Raw genomic sequence first — 12273 nt, 5'->3', positions numbered from 1 at the left:
TTTAAAACGGGCCTCCATGCCTCTGTGGCCCCCAGGCGAGCCAAACTCCCGGGGCTGTTCATGTGTTGGACTGAACACGCCTGAGTTAATGAAACATTAGACAAGGACCCATTTCCCACCTACCACTGTCAAAAACTTCTGCTTCAATTTCAAGAAGACCATTTATTAATTTTTACATTATTCAGCTGTGAATTTGATAATGTCCATGATCAGATATTACGATTCAGGGCTGAGAGAGAGAGAGAGCGCGACAGGCCGAGAGAGAGAGAGTGAGCGAGCGAGAGAGCGTGTGAGAGACAAAGTCAATGGTAATTACTCCCACACAAATAATCATCATCTTTTATAATCCTTGATATATACTGTACTTACACTACTCTAAGACAGAGGGCGCTACTGTCAGGGCATTGACTAAAGAAGGGGCGGGGCCTCTGAGCCGCTAGACGTGAGGCCGCTAATGGCCTTAACAAGGCGTAAACGTCAACAAGAGGCGTTTGGATTGGGAGAATGCAGAGGCAGTTGTGCTGCGTATTCCACATGAATTTATGGAAGCCCCCCCCTCGATCTCTTGATAGTATGTCTCTTGCCCGTCTGCCTTCTCTTCTTAAAAACAAGAGCTAGCTCTCCCCTAAGCCCTCGTATGAGGTTTGACGGAGGACCTTTCATTCTTACTTCGAGCCAACACTCCGACACGGAGCATCTCCTCGCTCTCCCATTCGGTTTCCCTCCCTCCCTCCTCTCTCTCTCCTCTCTCTCTCTCTCTCTCTCTCTCTCTCTCTTAAACTCTCCCAATCTCCTTCTTTCTCTCTCAGACACTAAAACTCCCATTCCCTCTCTCCATCTGCTTAGACGTCTCCCTCTGTCTCTCCATCATCCGCGCGATTTTTTTCAGCATCAGGTTTTTTTTTTTACACACTATCCCGTTTCCTGTGAGACGAGTGAACAGTCAATGTGATCTGCACCATTAGGAGTCTAATGTGGTATCAGTGTAGTTGACGGCAAATAATCCCAGCTTCGGCGCTAAAGCCATAGTAGGACGGTACATTTCCCACAACTAGGGCTTTAAACGTCCCTTTGTTTGCCTTGCTATGGGAATAGGGTGAGGCGGCAAAGCTTGTGAGACGCTTTGACAGGTCAGAGGGCATTTCCTGCGTGTCACCGTGGCGACGTAGAGGCAACACCGGTCTGGTAGGCCCACTGTTCCGAGCGACGCTTCTAGGTTGAGAACTCAGGTGAGATCGTTTGTCCTGAGTCCAGCAATGTATGGAACCAATGGACACGTTCACAATGTCGCTGTGTTCGGCGAAATGCCGTAAAATGAAACTGAAGTGAGAGACGCCGCAGAACAGAAACCAGTAGAGTCTCAGTGGAAAAAAAACAAATACTGGCATCATATTGTATCCCTATATTTATTTATCCCTCATTTATGTGGCATAAATGAAGGATTCTGAATATGCGACATATTCTATATGGTCTTGTCAGTTTGTTGGTATTGTCAACAACAAGGTCGAACATATTATTGCTTCAGGGTGAACATATGTGTAGAGTTAGAAATGCACTCAGTATACCTAGAATTACAGAATGTCGTCAAATGGTACAGTACATTATCACACATTTTTGCTTATTTGATACACGTACACACGCCAATAATGTAAGTGTGTTTGTGGGTGTTGTGTGTTTGTGTGTGGGTGTTGTGTGTAGGTGGGTGTGGGTGTTGTGTGTGTATGTAATAACATGATACTCAGGGGCCTCTTGAGTGTCATCTGTTGAGCTGGGATGTGTGTGTTCAAGGTTGTTTAAAAGCAAGGTTGTTTCAATTAAACCGAAGAGATGCATTCACAGTCGATGAATCACCAAGTCATATTCAAAACACCCTGTACTTCACATACATTAAAACAAACGTATGAACACAGATGTTTCAGCAAAAGGAGAGATGCAAGAGGTTGGAATACTCAAGGACATTTAGGTTTTTGGTGAAATAAAGAGAGGAGGGCGAACGAGCTTACCTCCACAGGGAGCTCTCTGTGACACTGTTGAGGTTGAAGTCAAACAACTTGGTCAGCATCAGAATAACCTGCAAGACACCCAAACAAACAATATTTTAAAACACCAAAGATCGTATGATGATCATATTTCTACCAAACGTTGAAAAAATAAGTTATAAAAAAATTAATTTGATAATTAAGTTGCAAGATGTACTGATATATAGAGCTGGTTCTAAATATCCATGCAAATATCCACCAGCTCCTGTTGGTTGTATAGGGGGGTTAAAAGAACACATTGAAAATGGATAATTACAGTGAAGTGCTGTGGATGATTCCTCTTATCAGTTATCCCCTATGCAGTCACCCTCCTTCCCATGCTCTGACATTCACATGCTTTTATAATCCACATGAGAACACATCCTTTCCATTGTAAAGGAACGGATGTCACTAGAAGTTCCCGTGGGCCACGTGAACCTTGTTGATCTCGTGACAAGCGACTCCCCTCATACCTGACGAGGAATCTAAAATCACAGAAACCCTTTTTTGTTGTTGGTTTCTTCCTTTTCCACAGTGGATCCTTGTGTGGTTTGAAGAGTGAACGGCACTGAACCTTTCAGAGCCTCTGAAAGATGCATCAGACTCCCTGTCGTGTGGGACTCTAATTATCGCAAACTCATTACTAAATCATCACTTATTCGATCTAAATACCGAATAGTAAATATGCCGTGTGCGGTTGCACCCTTAAGGTGGATGGGATCTGGGAGAGAACTGGGTCAACTGGAGCCTTTGGGGAGGAATAGGAAGACAGCAAGGGGGAGAAACATCACAATCTGCGCGGAGTGGAATAGATCTACATGAGCACGGCATCTTTCCATCTATTGACTTTGTGACTACAGATGTATTTCAAAAGCACCGAACCCTGTGTTGTGTTCTCAGCCGTTCTCTCTGTGGAGACGCTGAGGGAGGAGGGATCACGGTGAAGAAGCCCGGCTGGTTTGCTTCGAGGACCGGAGGTCGTCTCGCTCTGCCGTCGGTCGAACGGCATACTGTAGTAGGCCTACAGTTGTTGTATTGTATTGTATTGGGGGGGGGCTTGAGTTCTCTGGTTTGTGCGAGTTGCGTGTGTGTTGCGTGGTGTTGAGTGGAATTGCCAAGGGGGGAGAAAAGGAGTTGGTCCGTGGCTTTGAAAGTTCTGTGATGATTCCAGTGCATTCTGGGCAAGTTTGTGTGAGTGCGGAGCAGAGGTCATCTTGCTGGGGCGGGCGAGAAGAGCAAACACGCCCAGCGGAGCTTGTCTCCTGCTAGCAAACTGACCACCATAGCAGATGACCTTAGCAACAAGTCAAGTTTAGCAGCTGCTGCTGCTGTTGTTGTTGTTGAGCATTCCCCAAATAGGTAACCTAGGTAGTCCCCAAAATCTCCACCTCTAGAAAACTTTCCAAAGCAAACTTCACCTCACAGCTTCCTTGTGCTTAGAACATAAAAAAACAAAACAAGAACAGAGTGTGCAGTAACAGTCATCGAAACAACACGATCCTATGTCATTTATATGTGCCGTCTAGCAGACAAGCTCCGCGCGGAGACTCGGTGGATCTCCAACTGTTCTGCCGCGTCGAGATACCGTCGTTAGTCTACCGGCGACTGTACAACTTCCTGTGACTTTGTGAAACAGTTCTGCCAGCATGGGGTTCCTCCAAGCACAGCCACAACAGATGCACCTTGGGCAGCCGGAACTGCATTGGCATCCTGTGATCGCGCTTATTAAATATGCGCTAACATCTGCGCCCTCGCGAAACAAGCGTCCCCTCTCCCCCCCCTCCCCCCCAAACGAGGGACGCTGCATTCGTCCGACCTGGCTGGGGTGAGGTGACGGGTGGGGTAAAACGACAGGAAAAAAAGAGTGAAAGGCAACAACGCCAAGAGTCTTTGAATTAACGGCGGTTGAGGAGGAAATGTCGAGGTGCTCGTGTGTTAGCTCTTCGTGGAGGAGAGAATTAGCCTGGGGAATGAATAACCTTAAATTTCCAGACTAGACCTATGCATGCTAATGACTGACCGAGTCCATTTAGCCAGCCAGCTGGAGGGTGAATTCACACTCGCCCCAGCTACAGCTTTGATTCTCTCTCTCTCTCTCTCTCTCTCTCTCTCTCTCTCTCTCTCTCTCTCTCTCTCTCTCTCTCTCTCTCTCTCTCTCTCTCTCTCTGTCTCTCTCTCTGTCTCTCTCTCTGTCTCTCTCTCTGTCTCTCTCTCTCTCTGTCTCTCTCTCTCTCTGTCTCTGTCTCTCTCTCTCTCTCTCTCTGTCTCTCTCTCTGTCTCTCTCTCTCTCTCTCTCTCTGTCTCTGTCTCTCTCTGTCTCTGTCTCTCTCTCTCTCTCTCTCTCTCTCTCGTCTCTCTACCCCTCCCTTTCTTGCTCATGTTTTTTTCCCCCTCTCAATCCATCCACATCTCTCTTTTTCTTCCTTCTTATTTCACTCTCTGCCTTCCCCCCTGTCTGTCTATTTCTCTGACTCCCTCACATCTCAACTGTTTTTAGAGCAAGCCCAGGGGTGTGTGTGAGTGTATGGGTGTGTGGAGGCATACCCTTACATCTAATAAGCCTGACTGTGTTGTCAAGGCTGCAAGCACCTGCCTCTGCACATGCATACTGTATGTGTGTGTGTGGGTACACGTCTGTGTGTGTATCTGCGTGCGTGTGTGTGTGTGTGTCTAGGACACGTATCACATGTTCAGGTGAGAGAATGTGCCTGGCTCCAGACTCCTGGACAAAGTCCTCTAAAAGGGGCACGACGCGAGCGGCTAGCGGTTAGCTAACGGAGCGCTGCGCTTGGCTCCGTCAGCTGAAGGGCAGCGTGCATACGGGCCCTTCTGTCCGCCCCATATGGAGACTAACGTGGGTGGGCATCAGCGAGCGGCCGTGTCAGATGGTCCCCCACTGGAAACCACATATGCTCCTTTGTCGACAGTGCCAATTAGGCCCGTGGGTTCTTCCTACTGTAAATATGACCTCCGTGGATGTTCCGACCTGGAGGGCTTGGAGGACAGCCTTTAACTGGTGCGGACTGGGCGCCTAGGAATGTATGTGGGGAGAGTCGAAGGGGGTGGGTGGGGGGCGGAGTACAGTACGAATGATTTCTTCTTGGCGTGTGGTGTTTATAAGGGACGATAGTGAAAGATTTGTTCTGGTAAAAAGGTACCGAGGCCCTAAAGGGACAGGGAAAAAAATCTGGTGCGCACGAGAACATTTCTGGTGAAGACGAGAACGTTTCTGGTGCGCACAAAATGGTATCTCAACTCAGGGTATTGCTGGCACAGTTGTAGGCAGCAGCAACGTGTTGCAACTCGCACAGTTTTTATTGGTGATCCACCGGCCACCAAATAATGTGGTTTTCGAGCCTCCACCTCAAGTGTCTGAGAAGATACTTTCTCGTGCGCACCAGAATGTATTTTTATTTTTCATGTCCCTTTAGGGGCTCCGTAAATAGGTAACAATCAGCTCCAGGGAACATTCTGAAGGGGTGTGATTAAAGTTTGAGATGAGATAAATGGCCCTTTCTTAAAATAAGTTAAACGTGTGAGTTCCGAGAACACAGAAAGTTATATATATTTTTATTGTTGTTATTATTATTATCTTGAGACAGTAATAGATTTTAGGAGGTGTTAGCAGTGCAAAAGAAAGAGGGAGTCAGATGGCTGAGTGATTAGGGAATCGGGCTAGTAATCAGAAGGTTACCAGTTCGATTCCTGGCCGTGCCAAATTAAGTTGTGTCCTTGGGCGAGGCACTTCACCCTACTTGCCTCGGGGGAATGTCCCTGTACTTACTGTAAGTTGCTATGGATAAGAGCGTTTGCTAAAATGACTAAATGTAAATGTAAAGAACCGGAGTAAGGCTTCCAAAAGAGTAATCAGTGGGAACTGTGCCTCTGCAACGCTTCAAGTGCTTAACATATTTCACACAATTGTGCTTTTTTGTTACCACCCCAATGCCTTTGCTGCTAGCACATTTCGTCTTCCCTGATGTTTGATGATTGTCCTTGGTGGTGGGGGGTGGGTTTCATTCAGCATCCAAAATCCCCCAACATGCATATACAAATAAAAATTACTATTTCCTACAGGCACGGGGAGCCGGAAAATGTAAATCAATATGAAACTCGACAGCAGCTGCATCCTAGCAAAGTCTCTTCTCAGTGTTTCACGCTACGCTAATATACTTTGGGGCATTACAAACAATTTGTTTTTCTTAGATTATTTTTTTTGTACTCAACAGTTATCATAATAGACTATTCTTTCCCATAAATTTAGTCCCAATAGTTATTGTAAAAGTTTAAGCTTTGGACAGCATATTTGTATTGGTTTTGCATACAATCATTACTGTGAATACTGGAGGAACACTGTGTGGGTTATGCTTTAAGAATGACTTTAAAGGGATTTATGTAGCTGTGATCCATGATGTTCGTTTCAGATATTCTTGTGTGATGCGTTACCGCGCACTCTCCTGGTTGATGTCAAAATCTGGGACTGTTCAACTCCTGGTGGTTCAGGGAGGCATTCCCTGCTGTCTGTTGGTTAGCATGGCTTACTTTGGAAAACACACACCAATCACTCACTCTTAAAGATATGGAGTCTGACTGCATATCAAAGATTCTCTGATTTCTAAAACACCTGGTATCATCTTCAGTCTAAAGTGATGGAATCTTGTCATAAGTAATGTGTCACTGAGGGAATATGAATATAATACGAAATATGCTTGAAATATACTGCTCAAAAATAAGTAGAGAAATGTTCGGGCAGCGGGGACAGAAGAAGAACAAGGAGTGGCTACATTTCAGAGCCTTTAATATCCACAGCCCTTATTACACCAGTTATATTTAGTCTGTCTTCTTAATTATTTGTGGCGGATCCGGTGAAAAGCAGAAGATTCCGGTCAAACAGTATCATCTCTAAAACAGCGTGTGCATGTGGCCTGCGCGGTCTCCGTCGATGCTAATCAGATGCTTAGCAGTACTCACTCTCCAGATTGTGTTTATCTGTAATGGGGCCTACACGTATATGCAACAAACAAAAAACTCATGAAAAGGAAACAGGCTGAAACAAGGAATCCTGATGAGAAGGGATTTAGAAAATCCTAATGGCCACTGTACTGTGTTGTAGAAGTGGTACTGTGGCGGTGGTTTGACTGTCCCACATGTGGCATCACCGGGTGCCTCGATCTTCCTTCAAACCCCAGCACGGGGCTTCAGAACTGCTCGGCTTCTGACTTAATATCAGCTCCACATTCTACTCAGTGATATACACACTGCCATGAATTATGGATAAGAGTGAGCTATTGTTTCAGCGTGTGTGCCCGGGCCCGCACCCGCGCGAGTGCATCGACATTTGTGTGTTCTGAATCTTAGTGTCTGCATGTGTGTTTTGTCTGCGTGTACAAGCAAATGTGTCTGAGTAGGTGTGTGTGTGTGTGTGTGTGTGTGTATTTGTGAGTGTTTGCATACTGAAGAGGGTTTGGAATTAAATTTGTGTCTGAAAACTGTTTATTCGGGGTAATAAATCACTGTTTAGTACTTTGCCATGAGGACAGATAACACTTGACATGATATTCACAGACATTCTCTGTAGATAAAGGTGTACGCGTCATCCCATGTGCCCAAAGGTGCTTGACCAGAATGAAAAGCTAAGCAATTCAGCCTCACTTCCAAAGTAGCTTACCCCCACTACCTTATAAACACAGTAACTTTGTCGTGCATTCGGAGATAACATGCAGAGTCACACACCAGATGAAAGGAATAGACCTAAGTCATTGTAAACCGAATCACCTGATTCTCTCTTGATGATAAATACATGAAACTATAATTTGTATAAATACCTGACACACGACCAACAGAAGGATCATGTTAATCAAAGTCTTATTAATCCCCTGTGCGGTCATATCACACGTGAGCACAGCTCAGCGGGTGTCGCCGGAGTCGCAGACGGATGGATTGTGATGAAAAAGAAAAGAAACGGCAAAGACCCAGTCCCGTTGCGGATGAATTATTGTAATTGACGCCGTCAGAAGTACCATCGGTTCACTAATGGGATAATAACACCATAGAAGAACATACCACAGCCGAGGCAAGCCAGGGTAATTTGTTCACTTTATGAAAGGGAATTAGAGGAGTCATTGATTTTGTTTAATTTCCTATCTGGTTTGCATGGGCTTCGGGGTGAGGGCAGTTGTAGCCCACGGCAAGACCAAATTCCTTTATTTTTTTATTTTTTTTATTAAGTTTCCTCTGCTTTTGCAGACAGGCAGAGCGATCTGATGGTGGGTAGCTAACAAGCTCTTATCCTCTCCATCAATTGCTTTGTTTCCATTATTTAGAATCAAAGCCTCTTGATTCCCTCCCATTTGCATGTGATTAGAGGTGATTATCTTAGGTGTCTCACAGAAGTCGAAACATCAACATTTCCCCGGGAACAATCTGGCCCCCCACGGCTAAACCTCAATCACGAGCGGCGACGCTGGAGCGCGGACACCGGCCCATGCTCGTCCCTCCGTCTCGGATCATCAGTCGGAATCGCGTGAGGGCGTTTCAACAAACGGCGACTTCATTTATGTACTTGATTTGCTCTGAAAACATTTCAGAAGATCCGAGGAGGAGGAAAAAGCGTGGCGAGTGGGAAAGGGGGCAGGGTTGTTCAGCTGAGAGACAATAAAGCTAATCTGAGCGCAGGACACGCTTCTGACACACTTCTCAAGTAGAGGCTGGTGTTTTGATGCGGTGGTTAAAGAGAGGCAGTTACACGACAACGAGAATTGCAATCAACGCGGGTCCTGACCTTGTCTCAACGTCACTGTAATGAGATGATAAAAGGGATCCCGGGGGGGCGGGGGGGGGGGGCAGCCTTTTCTGCATGTACACATACAGACAGCTGTATCAATACACAGGCAACTGGGTGCAAATCAGTAATAGAATTAGGCGACATGCCCTGCAAACAAAACAGACACGGAGGGCAGCGAGGGTGTTCTCAAAGTCACCAAGACGCAGTATCAAACCTGAGAGACACGGTACGTCGTCTGTTGCCCAGAGAAAATGATCCAAAATCATGGGATTTTAATGGGGAAACAACCTCAGCGTTTGTGCAACCAAAGTCACAAAGACGGTAAAACGCTCCGGGTCTAGTGGCCGTCGTGATCCTGGGCCCATGTTGGAGTTCGGCCAATCACAGCGTGGCGTCAGCTGTGACCACGATTTCAACCCGGCCCACCAAGGAAGGCCTTCGTGGCCAGGTAATTGTGCCAGGCTTGGCTGGAGTCTAGTTTAAAGGGGGGGAGGAGGGGGGGTGGGTGGGGTAACGGGCACAGACAGACGGGAAAGCTGGCCGCCACACTTGGGTTATAAGAGCCAGAGAAGGATGAATGGGCGAGGCCATCCAAACCACCAAACGCTGACAGGCACAGACACTTTTTGAGGGAGAGGGAGAGGGAGAGGGAGAGGGAGAGGGAGAGGGAGGGGGAGGGGGAGGGGGAGGGGGAGAGGGAGGGGGAGAGGGAGGGGGAGGGGGAGAGGGAGAGGGAGGAGTCAAATGTATCGCCTCTTTAAGTGTCATCTGGAGAAGCTCATTGGCCTCAACCCTCGGAATCAATTAACGGCGGTAGGGCGCAATCAGAATTATTGATCCGAATGGGCGTCATTACCTCCAGGTTAATGCAGGGGACATGAGTAAACATGATCAATGCCTGTTTCCTCAGGCTCCTCCACAATGCTTTAAATGGCTCGGGCCTTAACTGTAAACCCCTATGAAGTACAATTTATTGGCTTCTCTAGCCTCTGTGATTACATATGGTACATTGTATGGGTTTAGTGCCCTACCCACTATGGGGGTGTTATAAGCTAATAGTTGTTCCAACAGCTCTGGCACTGACCTCTGGGCGTGCGTGGCTGTATATCACGCTGGAGAGAGGCCTCTTTATCGAGTGTTTGTTTAATGTAGAAGGCGGACGCGGGGACCAGGGGGGATCGAAAACCAAACTCCCCATTAAAAAGCTCTAGGAAAATGAGCTGCTGCCATTCAAGGGTGGGGTTCCTATTGGTTTTCAGGGAGGGGGGGCAGGGGGGAGGGGGGGGGGAATATGGGTTTGGGGTTGGGCGGGGTGCGGGGGCAATATTGATTGATTGTTGACCCGTCTCCTGCCGAAGCCCCTTTGCAGTTTTTAATAGCTCTCCTAACACCATCCAATTACTTATGGTGGGATTATTTGGGCTGGAACCTGATGAGCGGTCGCCATTTCAAATTTCAGTCTGGACCACGTCCAAGCTAATGCATAAATTAATAGGCGGGGAGGGAGTTGTTTCATCGGCCGACGAGGCAATGGTATACATGGAAACTCCACCATAAGACAATCGAGGGCTATAAAGCTGGAGGGTTATTGGTAAACTATAAAACCTCCTCTCCCTTATCTGCCAGAGTGTTTACTGCTCATTGTGACTCCTTCCGCTGCAGCTCGAGATCCTCTCACCTCAGTGGAACCAGGAACCGGAGGAGGGTGAGGAGAGGCGAGGTTTCTCTACGGTCAGCTAAAACCGCGGCAGGCGAACGAGTCTTCGGGGGGAGGGGGGGTTGAGGGGACGGGGGCTATACGGGAAGATGAATTAATGACTGACGGACGCATAACTGGCTTTACTTTTTTTTTCTTTTTTTTTCTATTGACTTATCGACGAGGTCTCACGTCGATATGTGTGGGAGGCGAGGGCTGTTGACCTCTCAGTGGCTGGGATGGAAAAAAGGTGCGTTTGACAGGCAGGGCTTTGAGGGTGTAGTGGCTCCCTGAACAAATCCCTGAAGCACTTTTAGTGTTGAGGTTTTAGTTGACATTAACACAGATGTTTCTGGAACAAGTCATCCCACAACTCGTATGTCCCAATTTCTTTTAAGGATAAGAATTGAAGCTACATTAAACAGAACAAAATAGCATGTTTAGATACGACTGCACAATGGGGCAATGTTGTTATGGTGCGCACGATTGTAAATGTGGCCACACTAACATGTTGTGCATGTTACGACTTAAAAATCCCTTCACTCAAACAACCTTCATTTCACCAACTGTGCAAAAAAGTTAACTTTTGCAATCTCACAAGTTACTATTTTCATATGGATCTATGCTAACTGTGAAAGGTTGCTGTCTGGTTTGACAAAATATGCGAGAGAATAAATTGATTTTCTGGCTCTGATGTATCCGAGGTAGGCTAAGCCGCGCACACCACAGAGATGGCATTCAGAAAACGTGTCACGGTTATGCAAATGTAAAGCGGCTTTCTAATCGTACAGTCAGATGTAATTACTTTAGGCTGTGTACGCTGGGGTTGTTGTCATAGGGGGAGAGAAGGATCAGGTCTCGTTCTGACATTACAACGCCGTTCCTGAAGTCACTCCTATGGGTCCAAATGTTTCCCAAGTCTTTATGAGGACAAAATGGCAACCTGAGAAGGGTTTTATTTTCCCCAAAACTGCCATATGGCTCAAACTACATTTACATTTAGTCATTTAGCAGACGCTCTTATCCGACTTACAGTTAGTACAGGGACATTCCCCCTGAGGCAAGTAGGGTGAAGTGCTTTGCCCAAGGACACTATTTCACCTGGCATGGCCGGAAATGGAACCAGAAACCTTCAGATTAATAGCCCGAATTCTTAACCGCTCAGCGGTTGACTCCTAGGCCTAGACTTGAGGAAACATATCAAATGATAATGGAATCACCAAAGGTCATCATATAGGTCATATATATATATATCATCATCTGATATTTTTCTCCATAATTTATTTTAACTATTGTATCGTACTAAACTGGACAATGTATGAAGACGTTTAACTAAGACAATAGGAGAGTTCACGTGTGTTAAAAGAATATTGAACTTGGGAACATAGGACCCTGGGAATATTGACAGGCCCCTTTTTTCCTGACCTTCCCAATTCTGCCTTCTCAGCACTTTGGGAGTCAAGTCTCCTCATGAATCCTGCTGTCCACATATGTACCTTCTGGAATTAATAATCACCTGATGTACAGCTGCAGGCTAAAGTCGGCAGCCACGTTGGAGCCAAGACTTTTGAACAAGTGTTTTACAGTCGACGTCACTTCTGTTCAGATGACGCAAACATTTATTAATTTGCGATGTTGAATTGGGACCTGTCAATACATTATATCACAGTATATCCAACAATTTCATTTGTGAAGCATGGAGAAGCCTGTACTCAAGCTGTTTGCAAGCTAACCTCAGGATCTGTTAGCTGGACCATGCTACATTGAAACGCTTA

General features: G+C 46.4%; 1 protein-coding gene across 1 annotated transcript in view; it reads right to left on the bottom strand.

The window, feature by feature from the left end:
• The window catches only part of sorcs1 (sortilin-related VPS10 domain containing receptor 1), an 89673-nt gene that overhangs the window by 42717 nt on the left and 34683 nt on the right, over positions 1-12273 (bottom strand). Inside the window, exon 2 of the mRNA XM_084685000.1 lies at positions 2004-2071. Within this exon, the coding sequence (XP_084541126.1) occupies positions 2004-2071 (68 nt within the window). The remainder of the gene's footprint in view (positions 1-2003; positions 2072-12273) is intronic.

This window comes from Hypomesus nipponensis, chromosome 21, assembly GCF_054491055.1.
Source record: "Hypomesus nipponensis isolate SF chromosome 21, ASM5449105v1, whole genome shotgun sequence".
In the NCBI taxonomy this organism is placed as follows: domain Eukaryota; kingdom Metazoa; phylum Chordata; class Actinopteri; order Osmeriformes; family Osmeridae; genus Hypomesus; species Hypomesus nipponensis.
This window is presented reverse-complemented; position numbering and strand designations above follow the sequence as displayed.